At 39.7% G+C, this 18,111-nt stretch overlaps 1 protein-coding gene across 7 annotated transcripts in view; it reads left to right on the top strand.

Annotated features, from left to right (window-relative positions):
- Positions 1–18,111, top strand: part of LOC136885706 (uncharacterized) — a 101,412-nt gene that overhangs the window by 42,669 nt on the left and 40,632 nt on the right. For 6 of the 7 annotated variants that reach the window (XR_010861591.2, XR_010861589.2, XR_010861592.2 and 3 more), the window contains 2 exons: positions 3,856–3,969; positions 6,408–6,536. Coding sequence is in view for 2 of the 7 variants with exons in the window: in XM_067158424.2 (XP_067014525.2) it covers positions 3,856–3,969; positions 6,408–6,536 (243 nt within the window). In the remaining 5 variants the exon portion in view is untranslated. The remainder of the gene's footprint in view (positions 1–3,855; positions 3,970–6,407; positions 6,537–18,111) is intronic. The other variant, XR_010861590.2, reaches the window with a different exon arrangement.

The raw sequence follows: 18,111 nt of genomic DNA, 5'->3' as shown, positions 1-18,111 counted from the left end.
CTGCGGCGTAGCTGAGCAGTCTGTCACAGATACCAGTGCCGTGAAGATCTTAACACGTAATGAGTTAACCGACTTTGAACGTCGGATGATCGCATGGCACACGGGTCATAGCATTGCGGAGATTTCATGCAAATTCGGGTTTCCGAGGTCAACATTGTCGAGGGTGGATCTTCAATATCGCAGAGTGAACGTTATCACCTGCATAAACCGCTGCACCAGAAGACCACGGATGTTTAACAAACGGACATCACGTCGCCTCAGCAGAACCATACTGGGCTAGTGTGAGTCAGATCACTGCCCAGTTGAATGTTGGGAATCAAGAACCCATTTCTACCAGGACTGTCAGGAGGCAACTGCACCGCATAGGCTTCACCAGCCGACAATCAACTCGCGTCCCTTTGCTGGCACCTCGACACAGGGCTCAGCGACATGCATGTTCCCATGAAGATCGGCAATGGACCATGAAAGAGTGGCAGCATGTGGTATGGTCCGATGAATCCCATTTCCGGTTGTATCGAGCTGATGGGCACCGGACAGTGTGGCGTATGCCCTATGAAGCTGTGGATCCTGCGTGTCAACAAGGTTTTGTCCAGACGGGAGGTGTCTCAGTTCTGGTCTGGGCGGCATTCTCATGGTCGCAATTAGGCCCCATTGCCCGGCTGCAGGGAGTGCTGACAGGTGCATGCTGGTGTATGCTCCGTGAACCTCGCACCACCTACACAAGACCAGTTGTAGGTAGCAGTGCAAGGTGCATGGGTCCAGATCCCTCCAGAACGATTCCAACACCTTGTAGAGTCGATGCCTCACTGTATTGCTGCCGTTTTGAGGGCTCGCGAAGGAGTAACTCGTTATTAACATCAGATTCATTATTTTCCCATGACTTTTGGCCACTTAGTGTAAATTGCACTGCATTCTCCTTGTGTGTTTGTCCTATGTTCATAATCTTTAACCATCTCTACTTAGCTTATATTTTTACCTTTTTCCTGTACTTACACAGGTTACTACATATCCCACATGAAGACTGATAATCTCGCAAGATAGCCCCTCAATGAGTGTTGATGCCCGCCCTCCGCTGATAAAGCTGAGCAGCAGAAACGAGCTAAGAAGGGATGGATGTAGGAGAACTGCGATTTAGTGATACCTGGGCTCCCTAGTGCCGAATCGGAGGACCTCGGTTATCTTCAAGATTCATATTGGCAACCTTTGAAACACAAACTATGAATTGATTATGCATCGCCGTAGAAATCTGACGTACGCTTTACATACTGGTACTGGTGTTGTTTACACAGCAAAGCCAAGATAGAGGTTAGAATTGAACACGAGTGAGGGAAAACTGCCTCCTAATAAAATTTATGCTGTTGACGTCATGGCTGGTGAAACAGGTCGCGTCGTCCTTCGTCTTCCCCCATACAACTGTGATCTGAACGCCATTGAATCAGCATGGGCAAAAATAAAACGCGAATTCAAACAACACAATATTACCGGAAACATATCAGCAGTTATCTTACGACTGACCATCGGGGCATTCCATTCAGTATCTGTCGCAGATTGGGAGGGATATTGCAGAAAGGTGAAAGACCTAAAAGAGGAATGCTGGAGGCACGACATTGTCATGGAATAGCCTTGGACATGATTGTGATTAACAGTACTGCAGTTAGCAGTGACGATTGTGAAAGTGATTTGGAAGTGATATTTCAGAGAATTCATGCTAAGATAAAGGTTTAGAAAATTCATATAGATCAAACATACTATCAATTCAATTCAGATTTCATTTCCATTCTGTCGGCAGTATTATCGGAATCGGAGAGCTCCCTCCTTTCTCCTCACCCCCGTAAAACCAGGTATCACTAAAAGTTGAGTGTACTGTAAATGGGAGTGTATGAAGATATGGGATTGCCCCTGTCTTTATCTTAGTCCTTGTCTCCTCTTTCTGTTGCTCCCTCTTCCTACATTGACCTGCCGTTATGTTCGTCCTCTGTTGTGTTCCTTTTCTTGTTCTTCCTGTCTGTCTGTTTGTGACTTGATTCGACAGTGTAGAATAAACAAGGTAAATTTGATCTGTGCAATATTTTAATGATAAAGCAGCTTTTTATATCCCCTGAAAAGTAAGAGAAACTTCAACATACAAAGGGCACTAGGAAAGTTTTTCAGTGTGAGTGAACGCTTTAGACTTTTTCAAAATAATTTTCACCACACTCAATACACTTCTCTCCATACGTCAAAGCCAGTTACTGAACCAACTCTGCCACTTTTCTTCCGTTACATTTTCACACACTTGATCCCATGCTGCCAGGAGCTCCTTGTCGGATGCAAAATACCACCCTTTCAGCTTCATCTTCACTTCTGGGAAGATTGCGAACTCACATGGGGCAAGATCAGGAATGTATGGAGGGTGATCAAGCACAGTCAACCGTGATCTGGCAAGAAAATTCATTGTTACATTAACACGATGTGCTGGAGCATTGTCATGATGCAAGAGCCAAGAGTTGAGCCGTGACCTTGGACGGAGCTGCTTGAAAGCCTGGATGACCTGAGGCAGACAAGTCTCACTGTACCACTTTGCAGTAACTGTGTTTATAGCACAACCCGAGTCAGAATGCCCTGTTTAGTGAAGAATACTGCAATCATCCTTTTCTTCACTGACCTTGACTTTCGCACAGTCACAAGAGTACCCTCATCTTCAAACAGCCACACCTTGTTCTGGGATTTTGTTGGGACATCGTAATAATAAAGCCAAGTTTCGTCGCCTGTAACGATGCTATTGACGTTTTGCAAAGTCCCATTTTCAAACTGTTTTAGCATTTTTCGGCACCATTTCACTCGATGTGCCCTTTGTTCCTCTGAAAGTGAATGGGGCACCCAAAGGGAACAAACTTTTCTAACATGGAGATGGTCATGTAGAATTGAATGAATAGCTGGTGCAGGGATGTGGAGGGTCTCTTCTGCCTGCCGATATGTCAACCGCCTCTCTTGCTGCAACATTTTCCTCGCAGCTTCAATGTTTTCCTCAGTCACCGATTCAGACGGTCGCGCAGAATGAGGATCGTCTTCAACCCCAAAATTTCCCCTCTGGAACTCTTTGTACCAGCGGAAAATTGTTTTCTGATATGGACAGTCTTTCCCCAGCACAGGAGTAATTTCCTCCAGGCACTGGTCAACAGTTAGCCACGAGCAAATTTGTAGTGGATAATTGTTAATGGTTATGAATTTCATGTTTTTGGTCCGTATTGAACTGAGAATTTATAATTATTGGGATTAATTTTGATACTTGTATGCTTGGGTACATGTTTACAATATCGAAAGAGTGGATGGAGTGATCCGGTTGCAAATTGAACTTGTTTAGTTTTTCAATTAGCTCAGATGTGTTTTTAATAGACTTTTTGGATAAGAATTGATAATTTTTTCTTAAGAAACATTGGATGAATTGTGATATTTTGTATAAGGGGCTCGGTCTATAGTTGATAATTGGCCGGATGGGAATTCCGGTTTTGTGAATTTTGGGAAGAGCTTTAGCAGTGGGGAGTCCTGGGTTCATATGTATGAGATTGGATTTTTCCTGTTCGGTAAATAAAAATGAAGTGTTTTTAAGAGTTTGTTTAAGGATAATTGCGCAATATTCACCTTTAGACCACACTGACATCTTAACTTGCTTTCAATCCCACTGCTGGGTAATAACTGGTGTGAAGGTCGTGCCTTGCTGTCTTCTAGACCAGTTTTCACCCCTCTTTTCATCCCTCACCATAACAGGGGTGTCCAACCAACCATTTTTGCGTATTGCAAAACTTTCCTAGTGCCCTTGTTCCTTCCTCCACTGACTGTTCTGCATCACTGATGATATGTGATTTTTTTTCCCAGCTGTCTCCATTGTCTAGCAATATGCAGGAGATGTTAACTGTGAAAGAGGAACCAGGTTGGTTGACAGAGAAAGAGGAGCCAGGATTGGTTCAAATAACTGAATTTCTATCATTGGTGAGTGTGTAGTTACCATTCATTTTTAAAAAGTCATTGTTTGCAAACAAGCACAGGTAAATACAGTACGCAGTATGACTCTGTTTTTCCATGAGTTATTTCAAGTCCCGAAAATTATTCCATAAAAAGCTATGTAACTTTTAAAATTAAATTTAATGTAATTCACTTTGAACTAGAACCCACATTTAACATAAGGAGATGTTAAAATTCTCAAGTATTTATTTCTATTCATTATGGTTATGGGACATTAACAAACCTACGAAAACAGAGAACAGATTTTTGATGCCTCTCGGAAATTCTTCTGTTCGTCTGTCTAATATCTTTTGGTTACAGTGAGAATCCTTTCACTGATTCATGCTTTATTATGAGCAAATTAGGGCACGCCATATTTTCTGTTATTGATATTTATACACTCAAGCATTTGTATTGAATATGATTGATCCTCTTCCATATCGGTTTCTCACTACGTGCATGAGCGAGCTCTCGCCAACATTCAAAGGAGCTGTCGACGTCACTTAAGAATACCTGTCAACTCCCTACTCCAACTGGTGTACACGGACATTGGGAGAACAGGTTTTTGCAATAGATGCATAAAAAACTTGGCCAACAACATTTAACTCCTTAGAAATAAAGGCTGAAGAAAATGATTGCTTAATTTTGATACTAGGTACTGAAATGAAATACAGTAAAACCTTGTTAATTCAAAGTCGTTGGAACTAAAAAATTGGACTTTGAATTACGTGATTTTGAATTAACCGCCAATTGGTAATTCAGAAGTGCCAACCCTTGCCGCGTTACAAAATATTCTAAGGTCCGTTACTTCATGCAGTTAATCTTGATTCACAGTTTAAACCTTTCAGATGCCATAAAAAATCTATTTTCAAAATGTATCCAAGAAGGTGCATTTACAGTATTCAAATAATGCACTTGGATAACTCACTGACAAACATAACCTCACACAACGAAAGGAAAAAAGAGCACGATTCAGAGACGAGGAGAAATCTATGCTGGCTCCCGTGTGCAAGTGTTTTATTCATTGGACTACTGTACTGTATGCATTTTAGATGCCTTGTACTTACACAGAAAGTACCCAATGCCCTTAAAACAACGTAGCTAATCAAACTTTCCTATGACTATCCTTATACAATTTCCGGCATGGCACTTCTCTCGTACTTCAGAAATGTAAACACTTGCCGCTTCACAAAGTATTCTAAGACCCATTAATGCATGCAGTCACCTCAATTCACAGTTTAAACTTTTCAAATGCCGTGGAAAAATCTATTTCCGAAATGTGTCCAACAAGGTGCATTTACAATGTTCAAATAATGCACTTGGATGAATTGCTGACAAACATAACCTCACACAATGAAAGAAAAGAGACAAAGATAAATTATGCTGGTTCACCTGTGCAAATGCATTATTTTTTGGATTACTGTACTGTTTGCATTTTTAGATGCCTTGTACTTGCACGGAAAGTGCCTGATGCCCTTAAAACATTGTGGCTTGTTGAACTCCCCTATGACAAGGGGATAAAGTTTCTCGCTTCCGTGTGCATTGCAACACAGTACAATGACCCCCACACTTGTACGATTCTCCGGCTGGCACTTTCTCCTTTAAAACCATAAAACAGTTGGGCATTGAAAGAAGGCAATGCAGTTTCATCTGAAATGACAATATTGTTTGGTGCCTACGAATTGGTTGTATAAGGTATGCTTTTTCGTCAATTGTCAGCATCGCCAGTGTTCGCGGATTCTGTTTTTCCGCACACTGCCTGCTGCGTGATATTATGGCATTCCTTCAAAGTTTGAATACAAGAGAATTCTGATTTCATTCAACTTAGCAATTATGAAGCACACTGTAGACACACCAAAGTGAGTGTTAGTGCGGAAAGCTACATTTCACGTTCCGGAACACGCGTTCTATTATGACGCGGATAAATTTTGAATTTAAAGTACTCTGTAAAATACTATTGTTTTAAAATGTGAAGGCAGTTTCGAATTAAAAGTATGAATTTCGGTAATGGGGCCGACATTCTACTTCGAATTGCGAATTATCCATATTTTGAATTAAACAATTTAAATAACATGCAAAACCTTATCTCATATTTCCAGGAACGGCAGCTTCTTCGAATTAGGCAGGATTTTGAATTAACCGATTTCGAATTATCGAGGTTCCATATCTCTTTTGGATAGTTTTTATTCATGTATTCAATAGTACATTTTCTCCTTAACATGTTTTTTTTTTTCCTTGTCCCCTGCAGAAACTTCTTATTGGGGTTGTACTGTATCTTTGAGTATATTTAACCCTGTAATTCAAGAAAATGCAGTTCCAGTGATCACTTTTTCTCTTGTATGTTTTCTAATTCATACATTACTGTGCTTCTGTTTCATTGCCTCAGTCTGTAATTGCATTTTATTTTTTATTTTCCATAACTGTAGAAAGGAGAACCTAGTTCTGAGGATGCAAATTTTGCACTTGTGGAAAGCAAGAAAACATGTGAGGATGGTGATAGTGCTGGTGCTGAAGAATTTCAATGTAAAAAAGATGCCAAAGAGGATGACTTTCAAGTAAGTGAAAGAAATTATTAATACTTTACTAATAATGTTTGTTTATCCAACCCTTGTCCCGTTTCTGTATGGGGTCGGGGATGAAGTGAGATGAATCTGTGGTGGCGTGTTTTTATGACCGGATGCCCTTCCTGATGTCAACATCATAAGAGGAGTTAATGAGATGAAATGAATGACGTGGTATATGATAGCAGGAAGGGAGAGGATGAAACCCAGTGCCGGCACATAGCCTACTCCTGTTGAATAGCACCAAGGCTCAAGGTTGAATGTCCTCATCTGACAGACGAATCACCAACAGCATCATATGCCCTCACTCCATATGAGCACTGCGGAGACATTTGGAATTTAATCCAGAATTTTGGCACAAATCTAGTGATTAGAAAATTGTATACCACCATCTCCCCTACCTTGCCAGCCAACATTCTTAAAGCAAATTTTTTTTTTTTACCAGCGGTACTTCACCGGCTAACCGGCTGGCTCCATGGCTAAATGGTTAGTGTGCTGACCTTTTGTCACAGGTTTCCTGGGTTCGATTCCCGGCAGGATCGGGAATTTTAACCATCATTGGTTAATTCCGCTGGCACGAGGGCTGGGTGTATGTGTCTGTCTTTATCATAATTTCATCCTCATCACGACGCGCAGGTCGCCTACAGGAGTCAAATCAAAAGATGTGCACCTGGCGAGCCGAACTTGTCCTTAGGCACTCCCGGCACTAAAAGCCATACGCCGTTTCGTTTCATTTCATTTCAACCGGCTAACCATGATGTCAGACTTCAGCACCTTAGATCCACCGGGCGAGCTAATACTTTACTAATAATAATTATGTAAAACTTTATTCTTTCTACTTTTTTTTTTTTGCCATATGGAATTTCTGACATTCGTCTTAAGCAAAAGAAAAACAAAAAGTAGAAGGTTAAAAATTAACGTCCACATTATTAATTGTAGAGTCTCTGGAGTAGCATGCAGGAAATTCAGAAAATAAATTTCTTAGGAAGACAGGACTTTCCTGGACGATATTTTTGATTGTATAGAAGTTAACATTTACATGTTGGACTCTGGCTTTGTTCCGATCCCATTCAATGTTGGCTACGTTCTGCGAGGCAAATTTGGAGAATCAAATTTAGAATTGCCTCTGAGAAAATATGCAGTTGCGTTGGGAAGTTGATAATTCATTCTTGCTTCCAGGCCTGATTGAAGTGGAAGTTAGTGGCTGCCAGGCTCTATTTGGAGGTTGTTGAGAACGGAGCTTGCAGTATCCTTATTGATAAACTGATTGGGGTTAACCCTTGGTTGAATATTACTGACAAGGGAACATCCACAATGGTGAAGTCGCCGATCGCGATGAAACTTAGCAAACACATTGAGGTACATGTAAAAACAATGTCAGCATCAATTTTAGGCGCCAACATTCATTAGCGCGTTAACTAAGGGGCCTAAAAGTTGCGACATTTCAAGTTCCGCGCGAACAGCGATGAATTCCTCCTGACCAATGCTTAGCCAGAACACTGCTTTGTGCCACACCTCTGCTCCTCCTCCCCTCCGCCCCGCCTGGTTCAGCACCACTCGTTTCCCTCTCCCCGCGCTGCTGTCTGCTTAGCTGTCGAACAGAACCTGTGCTACACTGCGTACGCAATCAGCCTTCCTCATAGCTCTCCCTTGGAATTTCCACATTGTATAGGCAGTTTACATTTTATGAAATACTAGCAAGATACCCGTGCTTCGCTACTGTATTATATTGAAATTTATAATTGAATGCTTATTGTTTTAGATATATAATCCGCCGAAATTCACGATCTGACTTTTTTCTGCGAGAATCCGCTAAAATTCGCGATCTGACTCGTTTTCTAATAGATTACGGCAAGTTTCCTCCCATTTTTCAATCTTTCTTTCCTGCAATCGATTTCGTACTTCCCAAGCTAGGTCCAGGTATTCCACCCGGTCAGTTGGGTCCCTAAATCTTTGCCATCTTTCCCTATAAGCATTTTTAATACGGATCAAATCCTTCAGGAGATCCGGCGTAGTGTCGTCTTGGGTGCCTTGGCTGTACTGAACCCGCGACCGGACTGCATTCTTAGTCATTACCCGTCCGAGACCCGTTTCCAGCGCGGTCCGCACATTTGACGACGGTCCAGAACATTATTATTATTATTATTATTATTATTATTATTATTATTATTATTATTATTATTATTATAGATGTTCCGGTCCCCACAGCAAGATGCAAGACCGCTACTTGGTGGTAAATTACATCTGCTGCCATTGTCATTGTTGACAATATGACCAGCACCATTGTCGCGCGTAGGCAAGTGTGCGGGATTTCTGGCGATACGAATGACATACTTCCGTGCATTATTGATCTTATTATAGAGGTGAACAATTGGACGGTCAATCTCATTCCAATCGTTTATTTCAAATGTGTTTACATTTTTATTTATATGCCAGGAGAATCTACTGTAATCTAAGAACGTTCACCGAAGGAAAAGATGGCTGTTGAAAACGAACCCAGGAAAGATTAAAAATGAGCGGTTTATGATCAGAATAAGTACATCAAAAATCTACAGCCTATTACAGTCATTCGATAGGGTCAGGAATGGAATGAATAAAGCCCCATCTTGCAGCGACAATAGGAATTGTACCGGCTGCCGAAGCACTCCTCTGGGGCAATGATCGGTGAATGACAAATGAAATGAAATATTGGGCAGTGTTGCTGGAATGAATGATGACAGGGAAAACCTGAGCATCCGGAGAAAAACCTGTCCCGCCTCCGTTTTGTCCAGCACGAATGTCACATGGAATGACCGGGATTTAAACCACTGAACCCAGCTCTGAGAGGCCGGCGTGCTGCCGCCTGACCAACAGAGGCTCCTTATAAGTACATTATGAACAGTAAAATCAATTGGTCTCACCTCCTTTTACACCCTACCGCCGTTAAGTTTATTTACCCCTCCCCACCCAAAAAAAATAAAAGAAGGTGTCTTTCTTTATGTTTAAAGGAGATTCCAAACACCAATGTTCACGTCTATTACCTTCAGTTTTGAGATCTAAGTATCCCCATAACAATAATTCACAATTTTTCACTTCCCTTCACACTCCCCCCTCCCCCCCTCCGGTGAATTTTCCAGCAAAAAATACTTGTTTCTTTAATAGTAAAGGATCTTCTAAATACCAATTATCACGACTCTAACTTCTTCCGTTTTTGATTTATGTGTCCTCATGAAAGGAATTCGCCTCCTTTTCACTCCCGCCTCCCAAGATGGTTTCCCCCCAAAACGTGCTTTCCTTTGTTTTTAAAGGAGATCAAAATACCAATTTTCACGTCTGTAACAACTTGAGTTTTTATTAGATGTATGTATTCTCATACAATTAAGTCAATTAATTTTTGAATTCTTTCACCCCCCCTTCATTGGATTTTCCGAGAATACGTGTTTCTTTACTTTTAAAGCAGATTCCAAATATCAAATTTCACGCCTGTAACATCTTCATTTTTGAGATATCAGTAGTCTAATTAAAAGAATTCAACACCATTTTGAGTCATTTTCACCCCCCTTCCTCCACCCAAGTGGTATTTCCGAAAACTAAAAATACACGTTACTTTATTTTTAATAGAGATAAAAAATACCATTTTTCACTCTGTAACATGTTAAGTTTTTTGAGATATACTGTAGAAATTCTCATTTAAAAATTTCACCCCTTTTTAGTTCCCCTTAAGTGGAGTTTCCAAAAACAAATCACCTATGTTTCTTTACATCTACAGGAGATTCCAAATAGCTACTTTTTACGTCTGTAACATTTTACGTTTCTCAGATATTCTGTAGATATAGTCTTTCAAAAAATTCACCCCAATTTGTCTCTCCTGTTTAACCGCCATTAATTGGATTTTCCAAAAGCAAAAAAATACGTGTTTCTTTATTTTTAAAGGAGATCCCGAATACAAATGTTCAGTTCTGTAATATTTTCAGTTTCTGAGATATAAGTATCCTCATTAAAGGCATTCAACCCATTATTCACCCTTTTACACCCCTCCTATTGGGATTTACAGAAAACAAAAAATACATGTTCCTTTATTTCTAAATACCAATTTTTTTACATCTGTAAACTTTTAAAGTTTTAAGATGTAGAGACACTCATTTTAAAAATTCACCCCCTTTTCACCCCCCATTATTTGGATTTTCCAAAAACGAAAAAATACCTCTTTCTTTTTTTTAAAGTAGATCCCAAATACCAATTTTCAGGTCTGTAATATCTTCAGATTCTGAAATATAAGTAGCCTCATTAAAGGCATTCAACCTCTTTTTCACCCTTTTCCACCCTTTCTATTGGCATTTTCCAAAAACAAAAAATACGTGTTTCTTTATTCTTAAAGGAGATTCTAAATACCAATTCTTACATCTATAAACTTTAAAAGTTTTGAGATATGGATACACTCATTTTAAAATTTCGCCCCCTTTTCAGCCCCGCCCCCCATTAATGGGATTCTCCAAAAAAAAAAAAAAAAAAAACGCGTTTCTTTATTTTTAAAGGAGATCCCAAACACCAATTTTCAGGTCTGTAATATCTTCAGGTTCTGAAATATAAGTAGACTCATATGAAAGGCATTCGACCCCCTTTTCAACCTTTTCCACCCTTCCTATTAGGATTTTCCGAAAACAAAATATATGTGTTTCTTTATTTTTAAAGGAAATTCTAAATACCAATTTTCACATCTATAACCTTTAACAGTTTTGAGATATAGATACACACATTTTAAAATATTACCCCCTTTTCACCCCCCTTAATTGGATTTTCCAGAAACAAAAAAATAGGTGTTTCTTTATTTTTAAAGGAGATCCCAAACACCAATTTTCAGGTCTGTAATATCTCCAGTTTCTGAGATATAAGTACCCTCATTAAAGGCATTCAACCCCCTTTTCACCCCTTTTCACTCCCCCTATTGCGATTTTCCGAAAACAAAAAAATACGTATTTCTTTATTTTTAATGAAGATTCTAAATACCAATTTTTACATCTGCACACTTTAAAAGTTTGGAGATATAGATTCACTCATTTTAAAAATTCACCCCCTTTTCACCCTCCGATTAATTGGATTTTCCAAAAACAAAAATATACGTGTTTCTTTATTTTTTAAAGAGATCAAATGTACCAATTTTCAGGTCTGTAATATCTTCAGTTTCTGAGATATAAGTACCGGTATCCTGATTGAAGGCATTCAACCCATTTTTCTCCATTTTCACCCTTTTTCACCCCTCCTGTTGGGATTTTCTGAAAACAAAAAAATACGTGTTTCGTTATTTTTAAAGAAGATTCTAAATACCAATTTTTACATCTGTACACTTTTAAAGTTTTGAGATATAGGTATACTCAGTTTAAAATTTCACCCCCCTTTTCACCCCCTTAACGACGGAATATCCAAAAATCCTCTCTTAGCGAGCACCTACACCTTAATATCAATGTATCCACAAAATTTCATTCCTTTATGTCCAGTAGTTTTGGCTCGGCGATGATGAATCAGTCAGTCAGTCAGGACAAGTTATTTTATATATATAGATTTATGAAAACGTTTGCGACGAGTCCTTAAGGGCAGTGTCACTGAGCGTGTCAAAAATTATTTTTCATCTTCAAGCAAAGCACGGAAGTCACGGTGAAGAAGGTCCGCTGAACTTTTGGGATCTGCAGCTTTATGATGCGATTGAGGGTGAGTGTTAAGCAGTCAAATAGAGATGTCACACTGCGGACATAGGCCGTAATAACGTAGATTAAAGCCTCAACATAGCCACTACTATGATCACAGAATCAGAGCTAGCCATCAGCAAAATGCCGGAAGACACGCAAAATGAGGTTAGAACCGATGTTAAAAGGAAACTGACTGATATCCTCCCCAACTTAACCAACCCCGCAAATAACCTCAATAATAGAGAAAAAATTGCTGAACAAAAGCGCATATACGCCCTCAAGAAGAAAATTAAAGACAACGAACTCATCGTAACCAAAGCTGACAAAGGCAATGCAACAGTTATCATGGATAAAAAAGTTTATATTGAAAAAACAAAAAACTTTTTCACAGACAGCTCATTTTCCATAATCAAAAAAGACCCCACCCAAAAAATTCAAAAACTACTTAAACAAACTCTTAAAAACACTTCATTTTTATTTACCGAACAGGAAAAATCCAAACTCATACATATGAACCCAGGACTCCCCACTGCTAAAGCTCTTCCCAAAATTCACAAAACCGGAATTCCCATCCGGCCAATTATCAACTATAGACCGAGCCCCTTATACAATATATCACAATTCATCCAATGTTTCTTAAGAAAAATTTATCAATTCTTATCCAAAAAGTCTATTAAAAACACATCTGAGCTAGTAGAAAAACTAAACAAGTTCAATTTGCAACCGGATCACTCCATCCACTCTTTCGATATTGTAAACATGTACCCAAGCATACAAGTATCAAAATTAATTCCGATAATTATAAACAATTTAAACAAAAACAGCCACTTAAGCAAACTAGAGTTACAAGACTTTATCACAATATTAAAACTTATCATCGACAATAACTTCTTCACTTTTGACAGTGTCATATATCAACAAAATGGTTTGGCAATGGGGTCACCGGCCTCAGGTATCTTAGCAGAAATATACCTGGACTTCCTCGAATACACCAAAATTGACAACGAATTCGAAAACATTCTCTTTTGGACCAGATATGTCGACGATGTCTTTGTAATCATGAATGAGAAATCAATTAACGCACCCACCACCCTCTTAAGACTCAACAATATTGATCCTCATATCAAATTCACACTAGAATCCGAATCAAATCAAAAAAAAAAAAAATCAACTTTCTAGATTTAACCATCACTAGAAACTCAGATTCTTTCAGTTATGAAATTTTCAGAAAACCCACTCAAACAGCCTCCACCATTCGCCAAGTTTCAGTGCACCCCCAGTCCCACAAACGAGCCACATACAACAGCCTAGTTCACCGAGCCTTCAGCATACCTATGTCCAATAAAGATCTAAAAAACGAACTCAACACAATCCGCGGAATCGCAAAATTCAACGGCTTCAGCAATCATTTTATAGAAAGGATAATCAATAAACTCAAACATCGCCCAAAAACTACCCTCAAAAAAGAAATAACCAAACCTCTAACATTTTCCACCTTCACGTTCAACAATGATATCTACAAGTTAACCAACATCTTTAAGAAACAAGGCGTTAAAATATCCTTCAAAACCAACAATAAGAACATGAACGTTTTATACAATACTTCACACATCAACAAGACCAGCAGTTTTTTAAAATCAGGAGTTTATAGGATCAAATGTACCACCTGTAAAAAAACCTACATCGGGCAAACCGGGAGAAACTTCATTATCAGATACCACGAGCACACTAACGCAATAAAATACAACAGGTTTTCAGCCATCGGCCAACACATGCAAGATTATAACCATAATTTCACCAATATTGAACAAGACATGGACATCCTCGTATTAGCAAACAAGGGCCCTTTACTCAACATAATGGAAAATTACTACATACACCTAGACCAATACTTCAATGCCAGTCACAATCTCGATGAAATCTCCGAGGAACCCAACATACTCTTCGATCTATTTATCACTTTCCTCAGAAACAATAATGCAGCCAACCTAAACTCAATCCTAAATTTAATCAAAGGTACTTTTCCAAGACAATTACACTTTCTTCCGCACCCTTCAGCCCCACCTTAAGCCCTCTTCCTAAGCCATATATAATTTTATATATGTCATTTCAATACAAGAACTTACTGATTTCCATGATTATAATTTTTACAACACCCCATTTATACTTTATTCTTTGTTAAATACCTCTTAGTATGTATATTCCTTGTATTATTAACTATTACCATATTAACATCTCATTTCACTTGTTATTCTTTAAAATAACATTTTCTTAGGATTTCGCCAAAATTGATCTTTGCTCCAATACGGCTGATGATGACCTCTAGATGGGTCGAAACTAGTACCGTGTAATTTATAATTTTGTGAATATATTTTAGTATTGAAAAGGTGGAAACGTTTATGTTGTTATTATCATTACTTATATATTATGTTGATACCAATAACTCTGTCCGACTCGCTGGCTGAACGGTCAGCGTACTGGCCTTCGGTTCAGAGGGTCCCGGGTTCGATTCCCGGCCGGGTCGGGGATTGTAACCTTAATTGGTTGATTCCTACGGCACGGGGACTGGGTGTATGTGTTGTCTTCATCATCATTTCATCCTCATCACGACACGCAGGTCGCCTACGGGTGTCAAATAGAAAAACCTGCACTTGGCGAGCCGAACCCGTCCTGTGATATCCCGGCACTAAAAGCCATACGACATTTCATTTCATTACCGATAACACTCTCGTTGTTTTTAAACGAACAGTTGTGTTCTCCGTTGTTCCTGTCAATACGTATACACATAACAACATGTATTTTAGTTATTTGTTTTATTTTTTTCAGAGCTTATAAGTTGCTGTCTTGAAGGTGACAGTCTCTATTTGGAGGACGTTACAAGTTTGACGTATAAGTCTGATCAGTCGGAGGAAACCGAAAAGGATATTGAATATAGCGAGCCAGAACCGGGACAAAGCCAAGACAGTGCCAGTTCGGCAGACACCGTAGACTTACAGTATAAAACAAGAGCAGTCAACTTCTGGAGGAGTGGAAAATGGAAAAATCTTAAATTTACAACTGTGCAAAAGCACTTCCGTCGTTTGCATAGTGTGTCACAGCTCTCCGCCTGGAAAAAAGTTGTGGATGAAGGATGCTCTCTCCGAGACAAATTTGGTCTTATTGCGATGGATTGCAAGAAAAACTTTGACGCGGAGTACCGTACGTCCACCATCCATGATGCCACAATCAAACATTGGGCAATGCAAAGTGCCCGCTGTCGCTTGCTCCATGACTTTAAAGCGTCCTCACGCTGGGTGTACGACTTCAAAAAGAAATTTGGGATCACATCCCGAAAAATTACTGTCGTGACAACAACGAGAAAACTTCATAGGGAAAGTGACGTTATGGTGGAAGCCCAAATGTTTGTGGAAAACGCAAAAGAAAAAATACAGTTACACAGCCCATCACATGTTTTTAACAGCGACCAAAGCAGCTTTAATTTGGAAATGTACACCGGCAGAACATTAGCGCGCCGAGGAGAAAAGTCGATTAACTCGGTGGTCCAATCAATTCCCTCTACTACGCACAGCTACATGATTATGCCTACCATGTCAGCAGAAGGTGAGCTACTCTCCCCGTTGCTAATCGTTTTAAAGGAAAGAAATGGCGTTTTTGGTTCCCTTGTTAAGAAACGAATATTTTCACACGAAAATATTCATGTCGTGTGCACCACGCCTGGAAAGATGGGCAAAACAGAAGTTCAGAGCTGGTATAATGACATCTTGAAACCAAGTTTACCCGATGGACGAAATATTTTATTGTTAGATACTTTCTCTGGCCACAGTGCGCTTGTTCATGGCACGGAAGTTGAAGTTACGAAGATTCCGGCCGGCGCTACAACCGTTTGTCAGCCATTTGACGTGTATGGGTTTCGGATTTGGAAAACATACACCAGACAAATGTATTCCGGGCTGCGACTTATGAATACCGGCATCGTGCTGCATCTCCGTAACACCATCTTAAAGTTGCAATCGCTGTTACATTTCCAGCTGACATCTCCTTGATTCACAAACATGTGGAAGTACTCGTGGTACCGCAGTGGGTACCTTGATGATCATCCTGGACAATTCGAACACCCGGTAATGTATTCCTTTGACAGTGTTGGCTTCGTATGTTCTTTGTGCCCGAATACTGGTTTTGTCAAATGTGCGTGGTGTACAAAGGACTTGTGCGTCACACACTTCTACGAGGAACACCACTATTGTAAAGCATACGTCCCTTGAGAAAAGTATGCTGCCTGTTGTTAATTGTGTTTTGTTTCAGTCGTCTTTTCACTATTTTGTAATGTGTCGAATAGACCATAAATTGTTTTTGCTTACTATTATTGACGGGGAGTTTGCCCGATGTAATGTGTATGGAGTCATTTATAGTGGTGCCTTGTAATTTTTTGTTGTTGTACCAGTTCGTACAATAGCCATGTACACTTTTACGTATTTAACTGCCATTGTACCCAGAAGACTGTAGTGTGATACTTTAATATGGCTACTTGTTGAATACATAGACCTCTGTCAGCTATAGCGCAAAAGTATGAGTAAGTAGGACTACAGCTCTGCCTGTGATTACGGTATATCTGCTGCATATATAAATGCACATCTTTATTTCTTTTTAAAGACGTTGCTTATTACGTCAATCATTCCATGTCATACTCATATCAAAGTTGTCTATGCATTTAATTGATTTATGTTCGACAACCATGGCTGCAATTGAAATGTGTTGTGCCTTTCACTGCAAAACATAAATACATCGTTCAATACAAGCACAAATAAAAACATTCTATCTAGATTCCTTATACCAGAGTACGTAATACGGGAAATACCAGCAGTTTCTAACTCGGAGTTTATAATTGCTGTTGTTCGCGATTTTGTTTCGTTATGACACAACTGATAGCGTACACAAAATGGGGGTAGGGGAGTGGACATGAAAAGAAGGTCTGGACCTGTAACCATATTTTGATTCTGAGGTACAACATCTCATTATATTCATTGAGATCCTCTACTCGGGCACGTAATTTCTTTAAATAAAAGGATATTTAACGTTGTTTCAAGGTGGGTGATTTATTTTAATAAATTTCATATGTACGTCCACTCTAAATGACACTACCGACAGCTTCAAGGTGTTTCAGACGTAAATAATAATTTAAGCCTAGGTCGGACGCGGTACCTTATACCATGTTTGTCCACGCCCGATGGTGCTTAACTCGGGGTTGTACCCACGAATTGACAACTCACCGGAATTAGCAGGAATGAAAATATAACATTTGCATAAAATATGAGTAAATACGTTTAGGTTATTTATTATCATTATGTGTGAAACGGAACGTGATTTAAAGGATTTCAATAATTATAGTACGTAAAGAAGCAAAATATAGCGCCGGTCTCGCTCCACAGGCAAGCAGCCGGCAAACGCGAGGAGAAGGGAGGGGAACGTGCTGGGGAGAACCAATTGGAGGGTAAAAGGCGGTGCAGAGGGTGTGTCTCCAGACGGGAAGTGTGTGTGCCGGCTTAGCATTGGCCAGCAGGTATTCATCGCTGATTGCGCGGAACTTGAAATGTCGCAACTTTTAGGCCCCCTTAGTTAACGCGCTAATGAATGTTGGCGCCTAAAATTGATGCTGGCATTGTTTTTACATGTACCTCAATGTGTTTTCTAAGTTTCATCGCGATCGGCGACTTCACCATTGTGGATGTTCCCTTGCGAGGGCAGGCAACAAGGAAGTTGGGCTGGTTTTCATCGTGCCTGTTATAATGCATTTACAGTAGAACGCAATAGTCCGGCACGTATTAGAAAGAATTTTTTTCCCATATTTAGAGGGATTTAGCGCTTGGCACGGTTGGCAGTACAGTTAGATACATTCGGGAGATATCGGA

This window comes from Anabrus simplex, chromosome 14, assembly GCF_040414725.1.
Source record: "Anabrus simplex isolate iqAnaSimp1 chromosome 14, ASM4041472v1, whole genome shotgun sequence".
Classification (NCBI taxonomy): Eukaryota; Metazoa; Arthropoda; class Insecta; order Orthoptera; family Tettigoniidae; genus Anabrus; species Anabrus simplex.
This window is presented reverse-complemented; position numbering and strand designations above follow the sequence as displayed.